At 41.2% G+C, this 23,209-nt stretch overlaps 1 protein-coding gene across 1 annotated transcript in view; it reads left to right on the forward strand.

Moving 5' to 3' along the window:
- Positions 1 to 23,209, forward strand: part of SLIT3 (slit guidance ligand 3) — a 598,696-nt gene that overhangs the window by 38,814 nt on the left and 536,673 nt on the right. Inside the window, exons 2-3 of the mRNA XM_023259788.2 lie at positions 7,065 to 7,136; positions 13,799 to 13,870. Coding sequence (XP_023115556.2) covers positions 7,065 to 7,136; positions 13,799 to 13,870 — 144 coding nt within the window. The remainder of the gene's footprint in view (positions 1 to 7,064; positions 7,137 to 13,798; positions 13,871 to 23,209) is intronic.

A 23,209-nucleotide genomic window follows, 5' to 3' on the forward strand; every position in this document is an offset into this window, starting at 1 on the left:
CCAGAAGAGATGAGAGGAGGCAAAATGTTCTGGAACCAGGAAGAGGTCAGTCATGAAGAGGAACCGTGACCTTTGGTGGAGACAGTAGCTAACCTGGATGACCTCTCAGGGAGGGAAGCAGGAGAATAAATACACTGTCCTCACTCTGTTCCCTTCCTCCATCTGCTGCTCAACTCAAAGCGAAATAAGACACAAGAGCCAGCCCTGTAATGTGGGCCAATCAGGTTACTTTCCCAGGGTAGAGAGTGAATAATTGAAACTGAGGTCAGAGCCCCTCCACTAAGTTATTCTGGTTTGGTTGGAACCTGTTCTTTGCTAGTGGTAAACAAGGGGTCAGGCTGGACCACAGGACATCTTAATTCTGCCCCCTCTTACCACTTTCCTAATCCCCAGATTTGGCTTTGGGATCTGGAATGTGAATGCATCACACTGTCTGAAGGCTTGTTCAGAAGCTTGTTTTCCTTGTCCTCAGACCCTCCACTTCTCTGTGATTCCTATCATGGCCCTTGCTGTCACCACCCCATCACAATGCACTTGCTTCCCATCTGCTCCAGGTCTTCTGAGCTCCTGTTCTCACAGCAGTCTCAAATCTTTGATTGTTCACTCTCCATGGAATCTAAACCACATCTCTTAACATCTAAATTTTGCATACTCTTACATTGTTCTCTAAGTAGCTTGCAAGTCTCAGTTCATCTCCTCAACTAGACTCCAAGCTGAGGGCAAGGTCTAAGCCATATTTTTTAAGGCCACTTGGTTCTGGGCCCCCAAAACACAAGAGTTATAGATCTCAAAATTATTAAGACTTTATACGTTATGTTGTCCAGTTTCCTACCCATCACAAGTACATCATGTCTGGCATGAGTTAACTACTAATCTCTGCTTATATACTCCTGTAAGAGGGAATTAATTCATTGTGAGGTAACCCTTCCAAGTTCACCTTATACTGAGATCTTCTTTCCTGAAACCCAGAAAGCAGCACTCTGTAGATACTTGCTGTGCAGGGGCAGATGGTCTTATCTGAACTGATGGTATGTTCTCTAACTCTGTACATTGTACCATCACACAGAAACATCTTTTTTTGACACCAGTCCTAACTTCTACCTCTGCATCCTCTTTCAACAAGTTGTTATCTGTGAGTGAAAAATTAACCACCCCAAATGCTGTTTAGAAAGTGTTTCCTCACACAGTTTATCTCTTGAGCCTTCTGATAGTCCTATAGAGCTGGTGTTCTTGGTCATATTTTATAAAAGTCTCAACAACAATACCAACAACTGGGGTTCAACAGATTTAAGTGATGTTCCCAAAGTCACACAGCTGAGAAGGAAGAGGGGACTCAAATCTACATCTTCTGGGTTTGGTGTTGAAGCCCTTTTCTCCACACTATGCTATTTTACTGGAGGTTGTTTTTACTGCTTCCTCTTCCCAGATGTGCCATGGCAAAAAGAATGTTTTGCTGGAATGCCGCAGAATGAATCAAAAGAAGGATGTGAATATACATATGCCAAGTTAGGGACAGTAGTCTGCCCTAGAACATTTTTGTTTCATTTTTTCCAGTGTTGTTCTGAATTCCTTGCCCTCCCTACCCCACCCAAGGTGTCAAGCAGATGTGAAAATACCACAAAGCTGCGACTCATAGCATTGGTTTATGATTCACTGATTGGGATGGGGGAAAATAATGCTGGAGATTACCATGGTGATGCCTGTTTATGGAGGCAATGTGGTAGATGATGAGCATCATGGCAGAAACCAGACATGGGCCAAAACAGCAAGATAGCACTCCCCCCTGGAGTTTGCAGAGGGGCTCAGCACTCCCACTGGCCCAGACCTCACTGGAAGACAGAAGAGGAAATGGGCCCTGTTGGCTGGAGAGGGAAGCAGCCAAACCACCAGGAATGCCCTTTGCTTTCTTCAAGATGGGATGGGAAATTCTACTCTGTACTGCTCTGTTCTATTTATTTATTCATTTATTCATTCATTCATTTTTCTTCCTGCCAGAAGTTCACCTGATGCAGTAGAAAATGCTTAGACTCTAGATGTAGATGGACAGCATGATGTGATTTAAACAAAACAAAACAAAACAAAAACACAAAAAACACTTGTCTTCTGCATTCAGAGAGCCCAAATTCACATCCTAGCCTTTGCCCCTTACTGGTTGTGTGACCTCATGGCAAGTTGCTTTGTTGGTAAAATCTAAGCTAGACTGGTGATGGAAGAGAGGATGCTTCAGCTTCCTCATGTGAAAAATGGGGTAATAATAGTACCTACCACATATGATTGCTGTCTGGGATAAGAGAGAATGAACATACAGTTTTTAGCACAGTGTCTGGTGCATAGTTTGGGCCCCAAAACATCAGCTTTTGTTAATTCCTATCTTCAGTATTTTTATCTTGAAGGAAGATCATAACACTTATGTTTCAGAAACTGTTGCAAAGAAAAAGGAAAAAAAAAGATGGAAAGTTCCTGACTCAAAGATACTGCATTTGTCCATGTAGACTGCTATAACAAATAGGCCCCAAATTTCAGAGGCTTAAGAATTATTTATTGAATGTGTATTATGAATGTGAATTATTATTTATTGAATGAGTTTTATGTGGGTAAATGGAGAGACAGGGGAGGGAGGGTCTCTATTCTGTGAAGTCATTCAGGGACTCAGGTTCTTTCTGTCTGCCAGTCTTGGAGTCCTCCACTGGATTTACTGAATTTAGCCCAAGATGAAGGAAGAGAAAGAGCATGGAGGACTGAGCAAGAAGTGTTATGGGTCAGGCCTGAAGGCAGCACATATTGCCTCTGCCCACGTAATAGTGAGAACTCAGTCACATGGTTGCACCTACCTGCCAGAGAAGCTGACAAATGTACACTATCTGTGTGTCCCAGACAGGGAAAATGGTTCGGTGGACAGCTTGCCAGGCTCTGTTCAATGAATGGTACCCACTATTGCGATTACTAATAATACACCAGGGTGATTCTCATGGTGTCCTAAGGCCCACTTGGTGGGATGGACAACCTTAATTACACAGTCTTTACTCCTGAGAACCAGAGAGGAGGGCCAATTCTCACTTCATTCCTAGGATGACAGGGTATCTTTGGCCCCTTGTGATCCATCCTTGACCATATGACAGGACTGAGGATCTCAAGAGTGGCAGTCAGGGGCAGAAAGGACATGCCTTTGAGAGTTATCTGAAGGGCATTCCATTGTTAATGGTAAATTAAATATTCAGAAAATGTCTTTCTCTTCCTTTCTCTTCCATATCTGTATTGTGCCAAATGACTCATTTCAGAACTTAATGGCTTAAGACACAGGACTCACTTTAGTATTCTTCCTCATAGTGTCTGTGGGCAGGAATTCAAGAGTACTTCAGCTAGGTGATCTGGCTCAGGATTTCTCATAAGTCCTACCCAGATGGTGGCTGGAGCTAAAATCTCAAAGGTGTTTGCACTTACGTGCCTGACCTCCAGGCTGGAAAGAATCAAACAGCCAGGGTGGAACCACCAGGGCTCCTTCAGCACCTCTCTGTCTCTCTCTGTATTCTCTTTCTGGTCTTCTTACGTGGCCTTAACCAGTGGCGACTCTAGGTCTTCTGGTCTTCCAATGTGACAGCTGAGGACTCTCATGCAAGTGCTCTGAAAGAGAGCCAGGCAGTCACTTCTTACCTCTTTTAAGCCAGCCTCAGAAATTCCACATCATTCCTACCCCAGGCTTGTCTACGCAGTCATGAGGCCCACTCAGGTTCAAGGGAGAGGGACACAGACTGTACATGTCCATGGCAGGTTTGTCAAAGAAACAACTTGCAGACATGTTTTCCTGCCACCCCACGTCCCTACCCCTCATCTAGAACCATAGTGGCTTCCCATCTCATGAGCAGGCTTGCAGCTGGTTTGGAACTCGTGCTAGGTAGGCTAAGATATACTAATTCCCTCAAAGGCCAAAGCTGAAGGCTAAGAAATCTGGCTAAAGTTCCAGAGCAGCCTGGACTGGGATGGGGGGGCTGGGGGAGCGATGGGCGCATGAGGTACTGCAGCCTCTTCTCAGTGTCCATTTAATGAATTCTTATGTTCAGCCAAGCATGCTGGCAGTCTAGTTTGTGTTTCTTGCCATTCGAAGGTTGCAAGTAGGAGGGGCTGACATAGAGCATGGAGGCTCAGCGAAGTTAAGTAAAATACTGAAACTCACCCAGCTGGGAGTGGGGGGATGGGGAAGAGATTTGAACCCTGACCTGTGCCACCTCAAAGCCCGTGAACGTGTTCCCTGACCTCCTCCCTGGCAGTCAGGCAGTGCATCAGTTGGTGGGGCCGGGAAAGATATGGAAATAGGTGTCATAGAAATGTGAGAGAGAGGCAGCGTGAGGGGCCTGCTGGTAGTGCCATCCTACCACTTATTGGTCACAAAATGCACCCCTCTTTCATCTGTAGGAAGATAGTCTCTTGGGGATCCCAGGATTCATCTGTAGGCACAGAGTTTGAGGTGCTGTAGGCAGCAGCTCTTGGTGCACTGAAATTTCAGAGTGGAAGTGGGGGGGTGCAGGTAAGAGGGATGCAGTTCAACTAATTACAGTAGCAGTAGCTGCCACGATTGAGTCTTTAACAAGTGCCAGATAAGCACTGGGATAAGCAGTGCATACGTATCATCTCATTTGACCTTCCTAAAAGCTCTGGAGGTTGAGGTGATTACCCTCATTCTGTGGATGGAATAGCTGAGCCTCAGAGATGAAGTGAACTACCGGTAGGTCACTCACTAGGTGGCAGGGCAGGGAGTCAAACTCAGGGCTGCTTGCTTCTGAAGCTCCGCCTCCCAAACATGGACTATGTGCCTGGGGCAACCCTATGACCCGTCCCCCCTGAAATCCTCAATGTTTCAGCAGAGCACACTATGTGCCCCTTCACATAATAAATATTAATTGAAAATATTGGTGCGATAGCCACCAGCACAAGCTGCTAAGATATCATGCTGTGTCCTGGTAATTAAACCCTGAGATGCATTGTCATATCTGCAATTTTCAGTGTCCCCAAACATCAGTCCCAACTGAGACCGGAGGTGAGAAGAATACTCAGAGTGAGGATAAGCATGAGATTCCTGTCTATGTGCTCGTTTCTAAACCTCACACGAGCAACTTTCTTCATTTTCCTGTGTAGTTCTTGCTCTTCCTTTTACCAGCACTCCACTACATCTGAAAAGACTATATACTGCCTCACTCCATCACAGGCTGGCTAAGAAACAACTTGGTTGCTATTTTTGTTAGTGGAAAACTGGATGAGGAAGGGAGGTGGTTCCCAGGTGAGGTTACCCAAGGACTCACTTGATTTTTATTTTTGATATTATTTTCAATACCAGGAGAATAATCCCTCCTCATACCAAGTATGAGAATCTGAAGATTGTGTCTCCATTCCCTTTATGCAGCTGTAGAGCTCCCAAGTCCCTCTGAGGCATGACTGATGGATGGCAACTTTAGGACCTGGATAGGTAAACCAAAGAAATAGTGAGCGTGTGGGTGGGGATCTGTCATGGGGAAAATGGCCTCTTAGTTCCTGAATGTTCAGGAAGGAGCAAAGTCATTTTACAAATACCTTGTTGAGGGGTGCCTGGGTGGTTCCGTCAGTCAGGTGTCTGACTTTGGCTCAGTTCATGATCTCACGGTCATGAGTTTGAGCCCCACATTGGGCTCTGTGCTTACAGCTCAGAGCCTGGAGCCTGCTTTGGATTCTATGTCTCCCTCAGTCTCTGCCCCTCCCCCAGTCACGCTCTGTCTCCATCTCTTTCTCTTTCAAAAGTAAATAAAATATTTTTTTAAAAATCTTAAAACAAAACAAAACAAAACAAATACCTTGTTGAAACTACAGTGTGGCCAAAACCTGAAAAGTTTCTCAAAAAGGCATAGTAGATAGGAATTAATCACTCAGTATCTATTATTAAGAATTGTAACATATTATTCCTGGTCTTACTCGTTTATTTATTTTTGCATCTAGTCTTCTTAGATAATTTTAGTAAACATAGAATATATATATATATATATATATATATATATATATTCTATATATATATATATATATTCTATATATATATATATAGAATATATATATATATATAACTTGTTCATAGGTTCATTTTTGACTTTGGTTTTCTCTAACCCTGGTGTCCTAATACCCATGGTACCCTTTTTCACCAACACAAATATCACCATGATGCTTTCAGTTCTTCCATGGCAAATTCTTCTCTTTGGGACCATTTTTGCAGGAGCAATCCATGTAGCTGTCTTTACCTCATGTATGAGATTAGTAAAATTACCTCCACTCTCTGCCAGGCACATACTTTCTACATTGGGGTATGGAGTTAAATGAGATATTATCTTTGTCCTCAGGGACTTTACAAACTAGCTGGAAAATAAATAAATACCTAGGTAGGTACCAAAGTCAGTTGAGATTCTTTTGTTTTCAAGTCGTAGAAAATTCAACTCAAACTGTTTAAAGATAATAGGGATATGGGATAGACGGGCTCGTGTGATTTTGAAATACAGAAGTATTTGGCTTCAGCATGGGTAGGTCCAGATACTCATAAGATAGCACCAGGAATCAGTCTCTCTTTATCTTTTGACTCTGGAAAACTCTCTCTTCATAGTGGCAAGTTGGCTTTTGGCAGCGCTGAACAGCTTGGAAACCTAGTGGGGAGAGAGCTGTTAGAAATTTGAGTCATGTACGCATTCCTGAAACAATTCCTGTGGTCAGAGGGAGTGAAGATGCTTATAAGCCTAGCCTGGAGCTGGGAAGAGGGGCAAGCCTCACTTATGTGACATGATCTGAGAGTTGGGGGAGGGGACTTCCAAAGAAAAGTTCTTACCCAAAGAAGGGACAACAGAAGCCAGGAAGCTAAATATAACAGGGCTCTACTACATATATAATGGATGGCTTATTCCATACAGTATCCTTAAGTTGGTTGGGCATGCTCAGGGGATGACATTAATCATTGGAATTACCTTTTCCTTGACAAGCAGCATTCCTTCAAGACTGTCTGGGTTGAATAGACCATAAACGTAACCTGCAAAAATCTGACCTAGATCTGCTCTCCATTGCAGTGACCTGGACAGAAATAATATTACCAGGATTACCAAGATGGACTTCGCTGGACTCAAGAACCTCCGGGTCTTGTAAGTAACGCATGGCTCTCCAGTGCATTTCATTTTCAACTCTTAGGCCTTGTGAAAATGTTCTGCTGCCCTGACATCACACCCGTATGCACTAGGTGACAGGACTTACCATTCTGCAGCAGAAAGCACTTCATTAGTGTACCCAGGTTTTCACAGGTATCTCATTCTGTGTCTCCATGCTGCTGGCTGGGCTAGCCCGATGGAAGAAGTCAATTCCAGTGACAGGGAAAACAGAGGGCTATTCACAAATAAATCAAAAGGCCCAGCTTCTAGGATGACAGCAATGTCAGGTTGACTGACCATGCTACTCTTCCATAGAGATTATAATTTCTTCTCCAGCCTGTGCATTAAAAGAGCAATCAGAACAAAAGTTATTTATGTTGTTGCCTAATGGAGAGGAGGAGAGGAGGGAGGGGGAGAGTCAGACAGGGTCAGAGCCCTTGTTATACACCCACAGCTGTATGGACAGGTAGCAAAATTTGGGATGGGTATTGGTGCAAAAGGGGAGCAAGGAATATCAGGTTTCCTTGCTAAATATTGAACACTTTAACCCGTCCCTAAATCTGTCAGTGGTAAGAATGTGCCTAAAGGCTTGTCTATTGGCAAGTCTCAGACATTTAGAGGTATAGGAGAGGAGCAATTGGAGCCTCTTTCCTACTTTATTCAGAGGTTGATTTTGACCCATGAGTGTGGCTCCAGACCTGGAGCACCATTTGGGCCATCTGGACACTGCCTTGGTGTTTGTTGTGTTATGGAATTGTGGATGACAAATGTCTACTAGAAGCAGCGGCTAAAGTCTTGGTATCTGAAGCCACCTCCTTTTTACCAATAACCCTTTGTAATACAGTGAATTTTGTGGTAGGGACAGGAAGCACCAGGTTCTGGTCCTACATCAGAATTAACTGCCCATGGGATCTTAGGTGAATCACTGTACCTCTGTGGGCTTCAGTTTTCTTGTGTGTAAGATGAGGAATGGCTAGTATACTAGTTTGCTAAGGCTGCTGTAACAAAGTACCACACACTGGGTGGCTTAAACAACAAAACTTATCATCTCACAGTTTCTGAGGCCTGAAATCCAAAACCAAGGTGTCAGCGGGTTTGGTTTCCTTTTGAGGGCTGAGAGAGGGTGGGGATCTGATCTAGGCCCCCCTTCTAGCTTCTGGTGGCCTTGGGAATCCCTGGTTTCTAGATAATTGTCTTCTTGCTGAGTCTCTCACATTTTCTTCCTTCTATGCAGGTCTCTGGTTTACATTTTCTATTTTTATAAGGACACCAGTCAGATTAGAGCCCACTCTAATAACCACATTTCAACTGAATTACCTCAGTGAGGACCTTATCTCCAAATAAGGTCACATTATGATAGCCTGGAGGTTAGGACATCAACATATGAGTTTGGGGGGCATAAGTTCTTCTAACTCTTATAATTGTGCATTTAATGCTTTATGGTTTTAACATTTTCATGTAGTCTATTTATTCTCACTGCAACCTGTGGAATATTACTTGTGCTACGTTGTTTTCCTGATTGAGAAGTAGATAGTACTGGGGTGCCTGGGTGGCTCAGTCGGTTGAGCGTCCAACTTCCACTCAGGTCATGATCTCACGGTCGTTGAGTTTGAGCCCCATGTTGTGCTCTGAGCTGACAGCCCAGAGCCTGGAGCCTGTTTCGGATTCTGTCTCCCTCTCTCTGTGCCCCTGCCCCCATTCATGCTCTGTCTCTCTCTCTGTCTCAAAAATAAACATTAAAACAATTTTTTAATTAAAAAAATATTTAGAAAAGAGAAGTAGATAGTAGTAATGATGGTGATGACAACCAATGTATATACGGTACCTTTCACAGACCAAGCTCTGTGTTATGTGGTTATTAACTCCTCTCTGCCCAGGAGAAATAAGGGGCATAGTTGGTTTAGTTGTCCCAGCTTCACATGGCAGGTAACCATGTGGAAGAGAAATCAGAGCCCTGAACATGTTCTTTCTGACCTCTGTGCAGAGCTGCTGTCCATTTACATTATAGAAATTTTAGAAAACCAAGAAGAAACAGCCTACCCATTTTGTAAATGCAGCCCTGATGTGCGAGTAAGTTGCTTATGTGAGTTTCCCTGAACACCAGTGTGTGGGGGCACTAGGATCTGAATGTCAGGCCTCCAGATAACAGATGTTTTCCCCTTGATGTGTTCTCCAGTCTGTGACATGTTCACGCTCCTCTCACCATCCTCTGGGTGGGAGTGGTGGGGGATGGGGAGAGAAGGTGGAGGGCAGAAGGGGGAGACTCCACCCTCTGCCCAGTCTTTCTTTTGTCCTGAGGAGTCACGTGTCTGTGAAATGACCAGCAGCTCTCACAAGATGTATGTGGGTCAGAACTGAGACTGGGACAGGTTGAGGGAATTCTATGGCTCAGTTTCAGGGTAATTTTATTGAAGAAATAGAGGCAGTAAACTCCTGATTCCAGGTCATTTGACAGCTTAAAGAACAAACATGTAACTTCTCTGTTTCCATTTCCGCCCCCTGTATCTGTAAGAGATTTCCTTTTACATAAGTCAGAAATTTTGCCTAATGTTTCATTTTCTAACCAAGTTAGCAAAGAAAACCCTTTGATTTTGTTACCATTACATCAGAAGACTAATAAAAATTCCGATTTCCATATCTGCTCTCTACAAATAAGAAAGTTTAAAATAATCACAAAAGATCGTATTAATATCCTCTGGATGGTCTACAGCATTTCTTTGACTCCAGTTTATCTTTTGTTTAATTGGCACATTCTTCTTATTTTGATAACCAATGCCAAAACACTGCCCCTCCCCTGCTTTATAGACACTGTTAATATACTGTGTTTCATTACCTTCCTTATCAACTCAAAGACAATTCCATTCAAGTGGCCCTTTATTACTGTGAAAGAATCTGCTAGGTGGGATAGCTGAAATGCTTTCTAACACCAGTAAAATACCCAGACATTTAAACCATATTTTCCCTCACTCTATTCTTCTCAGCTGAGTAACCTAGACAACTATCTTTTTTGAAAAGCTTTCATCACACCTTAGCACATTCCCTATATCTGTTTCTTATTTACAATTTATAGTGAAGCCAGAAAAGACTCAATAGTCCTGAATAATTTGAGTTTGCCACCTATTTCCATGCAGAACTGTTAATACAGTGCAGGTGAATGGGCAAAAGCAGATAAAATGGAGATTAGGGAACTTTGGTCTCATCGAAAGGCAATTTTCCCCAAATAAAGTACATTCAAGAAGATATAAGAATTGCCCATAACAATCCTTTGTCCCACAGAGTGGGAGTGAGGAAGGCTCTCTTCTGGTGGTATCAATTATATTCCCTTTCTTAGTACTCTGTTGCAAGAACTCTGCTATGCCCACAATGTGGGAACCAGCTTTATCCCAAATGGGGTTAATAAAAGAGTTAAAATCCACCCAGCCATCATCACAAGGGGCGATTTCCGATTCTGATCCAGTGTTAAAACTAAAAAAATAACAGTGCCAAAAGAGCTGAAAATGAACACAGTCTGTGTGTCTTTAACTCAGAACAGACTCAAACCATGGGCAGCCTTCTGGTCTTCCAGCCTTTCCTGGATCCCTGACCTCCTGCATCTGGTCAGTAAAACGAGAGTGATATCAGTGGCATTAGCACATTCTCCTGAACTGCATCCCAGCCTAGGATTCTCGAAGGAAGGTTCACAACGTCTGCATTCACTGATTCATTGATTCATCAAATGTTGATTATTCATTGAGCCTCTAAAAGTCAGGTACTAGGCTGGACTCTGATAGATCTAGGAATTAGATCTAGAAAGGAACCCTAGCTACCTTACCAGTCAGGATGCCAGCAGGAAAAAGATGGCACTCAGAGCTAAATAAAGAATTATTTACCAAAGTGTGGGCAAAGTTAAGAGAAACCAAGGAGACATGGTGCAGTTTCCTGGGTATAGTGACAACAAAGAGCCCCAGCAGCCCTCTGGCCTCAAGGAGCAGTGGGAGGAAGTAGTTATCTAAGCCTACAAAGGTAGGAGCTACCTGATAATTGGACCTATGGTCTTAGGTAGAGGGACACAATCAACCTGAAATGACTTGGCAGGGAAGGAGGTGGCAATAAATCCCTCAGTCTCACTTTTGTCCTGCCCTCTCATCTCTTGCTGGTGACTTCCATTGGCTAAACCCAACTGGAAGGCAAAGTCAGAGAAGCTTCTTGAAGTGATAAAAGTTAGCTTCCCAGAGCCTGAGCAAAGTGGAGAAGGGGAAGATATCTAACAAAGATATATTTGCATTTTTTTTACCCCCCTTTCTGAAAGAAGCAGAACTAAAAGATTCATCATAGGAAGTTGGAGTTAAACTCCTTCAGAAACCCAGTGAGAATATGACACTCAGTCCCCATCGTGTTGCTCCTTGTTATTATTGGGAAGTAATCACAACAAGCTCTGTGATGGATTGATTGATAGTAAAAACCCAGCTAAACAAACCCCCAGCCACTAATATTGAACTAGCTCCCTGGTTAGCAAGATGTGCTAGTGTGAGTCTGTTAGCATTCCAAGGCACTCCTTGCCATATGGCAAAATGGAGAGGGAGAGAAGGGAAGAAAAAGAACATTTATTAAGCCTCTAATTGTACTCCAGATCCTGGGCTAGATAATTTATACACTCGGTTCCATTTTTATTCAGACAAGGACTTATGTGATTTTATTTATTTATTTATTTATTTATTTATTTATTTATTTATTTATTTATTTATTTATTTTAATTTTACAAATGAAACAGAGTCCCTGAGAGGTTGACTAGATAGCCCAATGTCACCCCAGCAGCCGGTAAGAAAGCAGGAAAGGGATTTTACACCAGATTTGGCAAGCACACCAGACTGGGAGTTAGGGAGTCTACCCAATATACAAATAATTTTTCCTTGGGTGAGTCTCTTAGCCTCCCTGCTCCATGGTGTCCATATCTGTTAAGTAAGGAGGGCCAGCCTCCAGAGGCAGAGTAACATGAATGTACAGACTGGAGTAGGTGAGGACGGTGGAAGACTGAGGAGCCTGTGTGCCTTGCCTGACCCCATACTCAATTCCCGCCAATTGTTGGTATTTGGAAATGCAGGAGCTGATTTTTCAAAAGGAGTTTCTTTTGTGATGTGATGTGATGTGATAGTGATTTTTAATTATTTGTAAAAAAAAAAAAAAAACTCACAAAAATGTAGAATGTCATTGAACCCAAACAAAATACTCTTATCATTCTGATAGTCTCAGTCAGACACCTCATACATCCTAGACTAGGACTTTTCCTTGATATAAAATCAATATGTTATGCAGCCCAAAGTCCTCTTTAGCTTTTCATTTGTCAAAAGCCTTTATTAGGTGGCTGCTGTGCTAGGCAACTGTGTTAGGGCTAGGAATATGATGACAAGCAGAAGTTCTCACCTTCTTGGGCCGCCTGGTTGACTCAGTTGGTTAAGCATGCGACTTCGGCTCAGGTCATGATCTCACAGTCTGTGGGTTCGAGCCCTGTGTTGGGCTCTGTGCTTACAGCCCAGAGCCTGGAGCCTGCTTCGGATTCTGTGTCTCCCTTTCTCTCTGCCCCTCCCCTGCTCACGCTCTGTCTCTCTCTCAAAAATATTAAAAAAAAAAAAAAAAGTTCTCACGTTCTTAGTCCTTACGCATAGTGGGAAAGATGGACTTGAAAATAAATGCAAAGACCCAAGTGTTAAGCCCAAGAAGTATAGGGGTTATAAAATGCCTTGGAGGTGGTGGACTAGCATAGATGCAGTTGTTCTGAAATGAAGGCCAAACCTTCCCTAAAGTTTCCTTCTGTCCTTCTGATTTTCCTTCAGGTGCTTCAGGGCACCCCTCCTCCTGCCTAATCCAGAGGAACCCTAGACTCTACCTTCCAAACAAACATCCTCCAATCACAGATGCATCCTCCTAAGTCTCATTCAGTGACCAGGGTTAGTCCTAGATGGAAACTGTGCAGCCTCCATATTTCCCTTCCCTACTGTTCAGCTAATCCATTTTAGGCTGCCATTTTTTTTAAATTAGGAAAACAAATGTTTCATTGTATACTCAATTCTTAGGATATGGCGTATGCAGAAATCAACCTCACTTAATTAGTGGAGGACTTTGGAGGTCAGCAGAGTTTGTGGCTGGACTAGCTTTTGTGACCATCACCCAGATGTTGGGAACAGCCAGGCCCTGAGCAAGCAGAGTTTCTGGCATGGGCAGTTGTCCAACAATAGGGTCACCCTTCCTGCTAGGTGACCCAGAGACAGTGCACAGAGAAGGCCCTTTTTAATGAAGTATTTTTGAATCCTTAGAGGAGGGAGCTCCAAGGGAAGAGATGCTGAATATATGTGTGGTTTTCATAAGAAGCTGCTTTTACCTCTTCCTTTTCTGTGCAACATCCTGCAGTGCTTGGGGGGACATTTGCTGAGAACATTCTTAAAATAGAGGCATGGAAACCAATCTGTCAGGTAGAAGTGTGCAGGCGGCGAAACCCTGGTTACCGTGACACCAAGCTGGCATGTGAATTATCTTGTCCCACCAGACTGATCCCAGTTGGGGGGCGGGGGGCAGGGCAGAGTGTTGTGGGAGGGGCTGAGTGACCATGCCCGCTGGGCCTGATGCCTAGCATGGAGACCCCTTAGACCGCTTGTCCTTGACCGCTGCTGTCTCTGTGGTTCTAGGCATCTGGAAGACAACCAGGTCAGCGTCATCGAGAGAGGCGCCTTCCAGGATCTGAAGCAGCTGGAGCGATTGTAAGTATAATACAACCTCCTTTCTTGAAAAGTCTTTTTTTTTTTTTTTTGTAAATTGACTTCATTGCGACCTTGCCAAAAAAAAAGTCTCCAATGTTTAATAAAATGTTTGCTGTTTTATTTAAAGCACATCAGATGCATGTTAAAGAGACATGGAGATCCTTTTAAACTCTTTTGCTTTATTTTATTTTTTTTAAAGTCTTTCTCTTCAAAAGATGCTAGATTTGGCATCTGGGCTTTGTTTTCCTTCTTCCCAGGCTTGAGCCGTTGCTATTGGTATCTGTACATGGGGGTCCTTCTGGCCCAAGCCTCAGCCTTCCCTTTTGCAGAGGAAGGAAGCCAGAAGCCGGTTATCCCTGCCATGGAGGCCAGTGTCAGATACGCTCTATTCCCCTGCATGGGTAGCAGGCTCCCTCGTCAGGCCCTCTCCTCCCCGAACCCCCTCTGCCCCTCACGGGAGAAGGATGGGAGAGTGGGCAGTCCCGCTGGTGTGCCTGTATCTCCTCTGAGCATCAGCCTGTGTCAGGGAGCCCACATGTTTCCAGGAGAGAATGTGGTGCCAGGGTTTAAAAATAGGCTGCTGTTCTGACTATCAGAGGGAGAGATGAAGAGGGGTGGGGATGGAGATGGATGGAGCCTCCATTTGTTTTGGTGATTAATGCCTTTGCAGAAAACTCTTGGGTCACTTTGATGGGGTGCTGCTCAGATGGTTAAGTGGGCAGCTTCACCTTTCCTCAGTTAATCACATCTGGCAGCTCATAACATCTGGAGATTTGCTTCCTGCGCTCTAAGTGGGGATTGTCCCCAGGAGTACTTAGTCATGCTGGTGGGCGGCTCTCTTCCCCGTTTCCCTCCACATCCTGGTTGGCCTGACATTTCAGCCTCTTTCTCCTGCAGTTGGGAATAGGGCTGCAACAGCTCCCTGCTCCATCATCCTTCCTAGAAGGATCCTGTTCGATTTACCTGTTGCCAAATCTCGTCTCCAGAGATGGGGTTGGGTGCGGTGGAGGGCCTGCCACCACCGTGTTAGCTTTGTGATCCTCCATCTTTTCCCTTGGAGTCATTGCATCTGACGCAACACAGGTATTATCCAGCAAAACCCTTTACTGCTCCTCTTTTGTGTGAACCGTCCCATTTATTGCTCTCCTTGTAGGTCATAGGTCAGCATATGTTCTGTTGTTGGTTTAAAAATGTGAGGCACCTGGGTGGCTCAGTCGGTTAAGTGTCCAACTTTGGTTCAGGTCATGATCTTTTGGTTCATGAGTTTGAGCCCCGTGTCAGACTCTGTGCTGACGGCTCAGAGCCCAGAGCCTGTTCGGATTCTGTGTCTCCCTCTCTCTCTCTCTGCCCTTCCCCTGCTCATGCTCTGTCTTTGTCTCTCTCAAAAATAAATAAACATTTAAAAAATGTGACATTTATTTCTTATAAAAGAAAAGAGTTCTAAAAATAATGAATGCTGCCTCTGTTTACATTTATATTTTTAAGTTTCTTAAACTTTAAATTCTTCTCCTTATTTAGACCAATGGAAAAATAAAAGTATTTATTGAACCTGGTTCCTTTGTATGAGATATTAAACATTTCTATGGAAGAGTAAAATATATAATCCCTTGTGTTTTATGTTAATGTTTATTGATTTTGAGAGGGTGGGGGGAACATGAGTGGGGGAGGGACAGAGAGGAGGAGAGAGAGAATCCTAAGCAGGCTCCGCATTGCCAGCAAAGAGCCCGATGTGGGACTCAAACTCATGAACTGTAAGATCATGACCTGAGCCAAAATCAAGAGTCGCACACTGAGCCGACTGAGCCATCCGGGCGCCCCTGTACAGTCCTTTGTGAAAAGGCCACCTCTTGCTTAGTCTTCTGATTAGAAGGGTAAGCAAACTCCTAATTTATTCATTTCATGATTGTTGGGAGGGAACTAATTGAGTGCCTTAGACATGCTGGGAACTATGCTGATGTTTTATGTGCTATCTGTTATTTTATCCCCATAAAATTCCTGTGAGGTGTTACTACCCTCATTTTGCAGATGAAGAAACAAAGGCTCAGGGAGGTGAAGCCAAAGAAATGTCAAGGGTGGGGGGCAGACAAAATTTAAAGCCACATCTGTCTGACATCAAAGTCCCACACCCTTTCATACCTCTGTGCTCGGACATTAGATGAAGTGTGATCTTTAGCAGTGGCCCTGCAAATGGCCTCTCACATACGCACTTAACTCCAGGGAATATCAGTGAAATATGCTGGCAAAAGGCACTTTTCTTTGGCATGGTGAACACAGCTGAAATACTGTGCATGTCTGGGGGACTGAGGGGATTACAATTGCAGGGTAAACCTGGCTGTTTCTCTACTTTGGTGTATTAAGAAGCTAATGCTAGCTGCTGTACTAGATAAACCCTCAAATCTCACAGCTTAACACAGTGGAAGTTTACCTCTTATTCATATCAAACCCAGTAAGGGTGTTCTTGGTTTCTGGGCCTCTCCCCTTCAAGGGGAGAGTTGGGGACACAGACTCCTTTTACTCTTCAGCTCCACTATCATTAAACCTTGGCTTCCAAGGTACCAATGTGTGTCTGAATCAAGCCACTGGAAAACAGCATGAAGGGTTGCACGTGGAAGGTTTTCATGGGCAAGACCTAGAAAGAGTATATATCACTTTCACCATTATATACCTTGGATTAGAAATTGTTCACGTGGCCACAGTAATCTGCAGGAGAGGCTAGGAAAGGTAATCAAGCTATATGCCCAGGAAATAGAGGAAATGGGGTTAGTGAAAAGGTAACCAGTCTCTGACTAATAGTGCAAGTGATCTAAAGAAATGGTTGGGCAAGAAGGAGAATGGAAGTAGAGGTAGCTGGCTCAGTGTGCACAGTTAGATGGGCCCCTTTAGTTAGGGTTTCCCGGTGTCAGTGAGGGGGAGGGTGTATGTGACATTATCCTGATGTGTTATTCTGGTGTTGGTTTTCCAGTCTGCTCCCAGACAGATGAGGGCTATAGAGTGGGAAAATGTAACATATTTGTTGTTAACAGCTAAAGAAGTAGATGGCTGATTGTGCCGTCTGTAGCTCTCACTCCTGGCTTCCCTTACCTGTGTCTCCATATTTTGTGGTAGATTCATCTTTGTCATACTTTGAAATACAGCCTAGAAATGTTATGGGTTTTGATAATTCATTTCTGAAGTACTGATTTTCATTATGAATGGTCTTTATTGGTTCGATCTCTTGAGCCTTAATGAGGAAGGAGAGAGAATTCTGTCCCTCACATCTCAAATCTGAGTTCTTCATTCTTCCGTGAAAGGCCTCTGCTGTAGACTGAGTAAGGTGCTTCTCTTCACATACAGCAATGATTGTCCTTATGACAGCACTGATCATACCATGTGTTAATTCTCTACTTGCCTGATTGTTCCTCCCCAAAACCATAAATGTGTTGAAGTCAGAAATCCTGTTTCATTAGGTCTTAATCTCAGAGCTTTGCACAAGGCATGATGGTTAGTGCTTGTGGAATACTTATCAAATACTTGGGTTTTTGTTCCTTACCAGTGGTTCTGAACTGGGACCAATCCCCCCCACCCCCCATCCCCACCCAGAGAATACTTGGCAATGTCTGGAGACATTTTTGGTGGTCACGACTGGAGGATGCTACTGGTGTAAAATGGGTGGAGGTCAGGAATGCTGCTAAACATCCTACAATGCACAGGACAGTTCCCACAACAGAAAATTATCTGATCTAAAATATTAACAGTGCTGAGGGTGAGAAACTGTGCTCTTTATTTACTATGTGTCAGATAGCATCACAGACACTTGACGTATGCCATCTCATTTAATCTATACAATATTATGAGGTTAGAATGACTGTGTCCCTGACATGACAATATAAAATTCAGAGCATTGCCTTTAAAGTTGTATTGTTAAATATGTCTTCCCTACATCTAATTTAGCTACATCTCACTTTTGGTTTCCCAAAAGAGGATAGGGTAGAGGATCGAGTTAAATGAAACCAAGAAACATAAACAAATCCCGTAGGTAGGACATTCTACAAGACAACTGCCTTGGTCTCTTCAAAAATCAATGTCATGAAAGACATGGGAGTTGGCAGTTGCAGATTAAAAGAAGCTTAAGATATAAACAGTAGCAAAAAGTTGGAAGGGTCAATAGAGTATAAGTGTTCTAAGATCTTTGAATTAACCAGGAAGTGATAATAGCACTAATGTTTATTGCCTTATCAAATCAAGGATGCATGTTGCAATCTGTAGGATAGCCTCTAGAAAGAATGGTTTAAAAAATACAATAGCCTAGTAGAGGAAGAAAGGACATAGAATGACACAAAGAGAAATATGATTCATTCAAATCAGGGGTAAAAGGAAAGAGAAAGGAACATAGGACAAATAAGACAAAGAGAAAACAAATAGAGGATGATCTTAAACACAGAAATATCACAATTATTTTGTATGTAAACAGGTTACTCCTCCATTTGAAAGGCAGAGTAGATAAAATAACAAACAATAATTATATGCTTTATACAAAGACAAACATTAAGCATGAAGATAGAGACAAATTGAGAGTAAAAGGATGGAAAAGATACCATGAAAATATGAACCAAAAGAAGGTTGGTGTGATTCTGTTAATACTACATAAAATAGACTTTTAAAAAAGTAACACTGTTGGAGATGAAGAAGGCTATTTCATAATGATAAAGGAGTAAATACACCAGAAAAATAGAGAGAATCTGTATTTGTATGTGTTTAAAAACATAGCCTAAAAATACACAAAGCAAATATTGACATAATTAAAAGGATAGATAAGTTTATATTCATAGTTAAGATACTGTTATTGTAATTAGTGGGATAAACAGATACAGTTATTAGTAACAACATGGATTATTATGATATTAGTGACAATATGAAGTATTATTCATAATAATGTGGAATAATATGACAAACTTTGCAGATCTGACCCAAATCATATGTAGAGAACACTGCAACCAAAAAATGTAGAATAAACATTTTTTTTCAGGTGCATATGAAATTTTTATCAAGCACTGGTCTACAGTCAGGTCTCAACAAATATCAAAGGGTTGAAATCATATGGAATATTTTCTCTGACTACAGCAGCAGAAATATTTAAGAAGTCAATAAGAAAACAATAACTGAAAAGTTCAATATATTTGGAAATTGAGTATTATACTTCTAAATAAAATCTTAAACTATCACATGGAAACTGGAAGATATATTTTCTGAATGTTAATAAACACACTGTATATCACACAATGGATTATAGCCAAAGCCATGCTCAGAAGATAGTGTATAGTCTTTAAGCTATATTATTCAAGTTATGATATATGCTATCATATACTTAAAATGAAGTAAGGATAAAATCTTGATGAAAGAACCCATCTTAAGAAGCTAGAGAAAGAACAAAACAATAGAAGAAAGGAAGTCAGTAAAAGCAGAAGTATATGAAATATATATATATATATATATATATATTATATGAAATATATATATATATTTTAAATAATATATATATATATATATATATATATATATATATATATATATATTTTAAAACTCTGAAAGGCCAAACTTTCATTCTTACAACAATAAAATTATAAAAACTAACAAGACTGATCATAAAACAAAACAGAGGGGCACCTGGGTGTCTCAGTTGGTTAAACATCCAACTCTTGAGTTTGGCTCAGATCATTATCCCAGGGTCGTGGGATCAAGCGCTGCGTAGGACTCCATGCTGAGCATGGAGCCTGCTTAAGATTCCCTCTCTCTCCTCTGCCCCTACCCCCAGCTCTCTCTCTTTCTCTCTCTCTCTCTCTCAAAACAAAAATAAAACAGAACAAAGGAATACAAAAAGAAAGAAGTAGTCTTTCCAATTGCCAGTATGAAAGATAAAAAGGAGGACATTTGTATGAATTTTACAGATTAAAATGATAAAAGAGTAGTTTTTTTAAGTTAATTTATTTTGGGAGAGAGAGAGAGCATGTAAGCAGGGGAGGGGCAGAGAGAGAGGGAGAGAGAGAACCCCAAGCAGGCTCTATGCTCAGCAGGAGCCCAGCACAGGACTAGATCCCACAACCCTGGGATCATGACCTGAGCCAAGGTCAAAAGTTGGATGATCAGTCAACTGAGCCACCCAGATGCCCCAAGAAGAAATTTTGGACAACTTTAGTTCAATGATTTTAAAGATTAAGTGAAATTAAAAACTGAAGCAAGAAGGGATAGAAAGTCTATATAGTCCTATATTAAAGAAATTAAATCTTCAACTGAAACACCCCACCCAAATCCATCTACACTCAGATGGCTTAACTAGTGAATTCTACCAAAGTTTTAAGGAATAAATAATATCAACATAAACTTATTGTTTAAAAAGAATGGACATTTGTCATTTGGACAGTATAATTTTTATGGCAAAATCCAGCAAAAACATTTCAGGAAAAAATATAAATCAACATATTTTATTAATATTTATATGAATTTCCTAATAACATATTAGCAAAGAGAATTTAGTGGTACATGAAAAAGATATATTAACAACCAAGCTTGAATTATTCAAGGAATACAAGGTTGGTTTAATATTTAAAGATCCCTCTCCTATATAAAAAAATGCGAAACAACTAGGATAGCAAAGCCAAAGACACACACAACATCTACAATAAAACTAGTTTATAAAGTATCTTAGTAAACTCTTGCACCCCTGATAAAAGTAGACAGGGAAAAACAATCGATGTTTACAAAACCATTGTGTTATCTCATCTGTGTGGGACAAAGCAGAGGCAAGCCAACTGAAATTCTTATGACTCTGGGAACAGGAGATCACTTAAATGACTAATATGTAGTCATTGGAAAACACAGTGGCCAGCTTGAAAAAGGCTGCCAAAAATGGAGGGGAGCTGGATTAGATGCACTTCATGGTAAGTACAGAGGAACCATGATGTGATAATGACTTATATAGTAGTTGGAGTATTCTGGGCCCTATAAATTCTTTAACAAAAACAGGGCTCTTTTTCAAAGAAAGGCCTAGCATTAATAAGTAATTAATAAGTAACCTGAGAGTAGTTGATCAGAACAGGAACAATAGTAGAAATGAAAAGAGAACTTCTTCGTGAAAGTGTTAGAAATCACCAGAAGAGTTAGATCTCAGAAAATACAAGGCCATGGTTTTCATTATTTTGTGCAAAAAAAAAAAAAAAAAAAAAAAAAAAAGAATAAAAAAAAGCAAAGCAAGAATGAACTCTAGACTCTTGAAGTTAAAAAAGCTATCAATTCCCACCCCTTCCTCATAAAACTACAGGAATTTCTTTCATTTAAGAAATAACCAAAAAGATTATGGTTGAAGCTCATACAAAGTGCTTTTTCATAAGAAAAATTAAAAAAGTAAGAAGTATAATAACCTTTCTAGAAACAATGAAAACATGCAAGAAAGTGGTACCCACAAAACAGATGAAAACTATAATAGAATAGTTCAAAACCAGCTACACAAATTTAAGGTCTTACAAACTATAAAAATACAACATAAATTTGAATTAAAAAAACTCAGAATTTAGATGATTAGAGAAAAATAGGATTTGAAAGGAAGGATAAAGAACGCAGGGAATGATTTTGAAATAAAAGAACTAATTTAAATTTTTTTTTTCAACGTTTATTTATTTTTGGGACAGAGAGAGACAGAGCATGAACGGGGGAGGGGCAGAGAGAGAGGGAGACACAGAATCGGAAACAGGCTCCAGGCTCTGAGCCATCAGCCCAGAGCCTGACGCGGGGCTCGAACTCACGGACCGCGAGATCGTGACCTGGCTGAAGTCGGACGCTTAACCAACTGCGCCACCCAGACGCCCCTAAAAGAACTAATTTAAAAATAAATGCTGTCAACTCTGAAGAAGAAGAATGAACTTGGAGAATCACACTATCCATTTTCAAGACCTACTGTAAATCTACAGTAATCAAGACAGCATGGTATTGATGAAGTAATAGACATATGAATTAGCAGAACAGAATAAAAAAAAAACAGAAATAGACTCATTCAAATATAGTCAACTGGCTTTTAACAAAAGTGCAAAGACAATTCAATGGAGAAATAGTCTTTTCAACAAATGATACTGGGACAATTAGATGTTCATATGTAGATAATTGAACCTAGATATAAACCTTATATCTTACACAGAATTCAATTCAAAGTGGATCATAGACCTGAATGTAAAATGTAAAACTACTAGACTTCTAGGAGAGGCAAGAGAAAAAATGTACATGACGTTGGGTTTAGGAATATGTTTCTTGACATAACAACAAAAGCATGATCTATAAAAGAAGAAAAAAACTTGATCAATTGAACTTTATTAAAATTAAAAACTTATGTTCCACAAAGAACACTGTTAGGGGAATGAAAAGACCAGTCACAGACGGGGAAAAAATTTTTGAAAAATGCATATCTGACTTGCATACAATATATACAAAGAACTTTCAAAAATTTAACAATAAGAAAACACTTCTACCCCCCCCCCCAAAGAGAAAGAAATGGGCAAAAGATTTGAACAAGTACTGCATCAAATATATGCAAATGGCAAGTAAGCATATGTAAAATTCTTGATACCACTTTTCTAGGGTAATGCAAATTAAACAACAATGAACTATCACTCCCCCCCCCCTTAATTATAATGGCTAAAATACTAAAAACTGGTAATACTAATTGGTGGTGAGAAGGTAGGGTACTAGGGACTCTCATTTATTGCTTGTGGGAACGCAAAATACTATAGCCACTATGGAAGACAATTTAGCAGTTTCTTACAAAGCTAAATATAGTCATATCTTACAGTTCAGTTCAGTGTTTAGGGGTGCAGAGAAGAGGGGATGGAGGGCTGAATAGGTGAAACCATGGGAAAGGAGGGGCTTAGGGTGGTGAAATTGTGCAGTATGATACTAAAATAGTGAATATATGACATTTGCATTGATGAAAGCCCATAGAATTTTATAGCATAGAGAGTGAACCTTAATGTATGAACATTTCTAAAAATCATTTAGAAAATTGGAGGATCCCAACATGGAATACAGACTGTGATGATGAATGTATGAATCAACCTCTTAAAGGTAATGGGGAAAGTTGCTGACCTAAATGAATTTGAAAATGAGCAGAGGGAACCACATACATGAACTGTACTGTGGTTGATAAAATTTCCCACAGGAGTATGGGTTACTCTGAAATCACTGTACCTGTGTGTTGGAATTGAACAATGGATGGTGGATGGTAGAGACAGGTTTCTCATTGCTGAAATGCATGGTTACAGACAAGCAATGAAGAAAACTATAATGATCTTTGTGGCAATGGATAAGAGTTGGAGACAT

Source organism: Felis catus, chromosome A1 (genome assembly GCF_018350175.1).
Source record: "Felis catus isolate Fca126 chromosome A1, F.catus_Fca126_mat1.0, whole genome shotgun sequence".
In the NCBI taxonomy this organism is placed as follows: Eukaryota; Metazoa; Chordata; class Mammalia; order Carnivora; family Felidae; genus Felis; species Felis catus.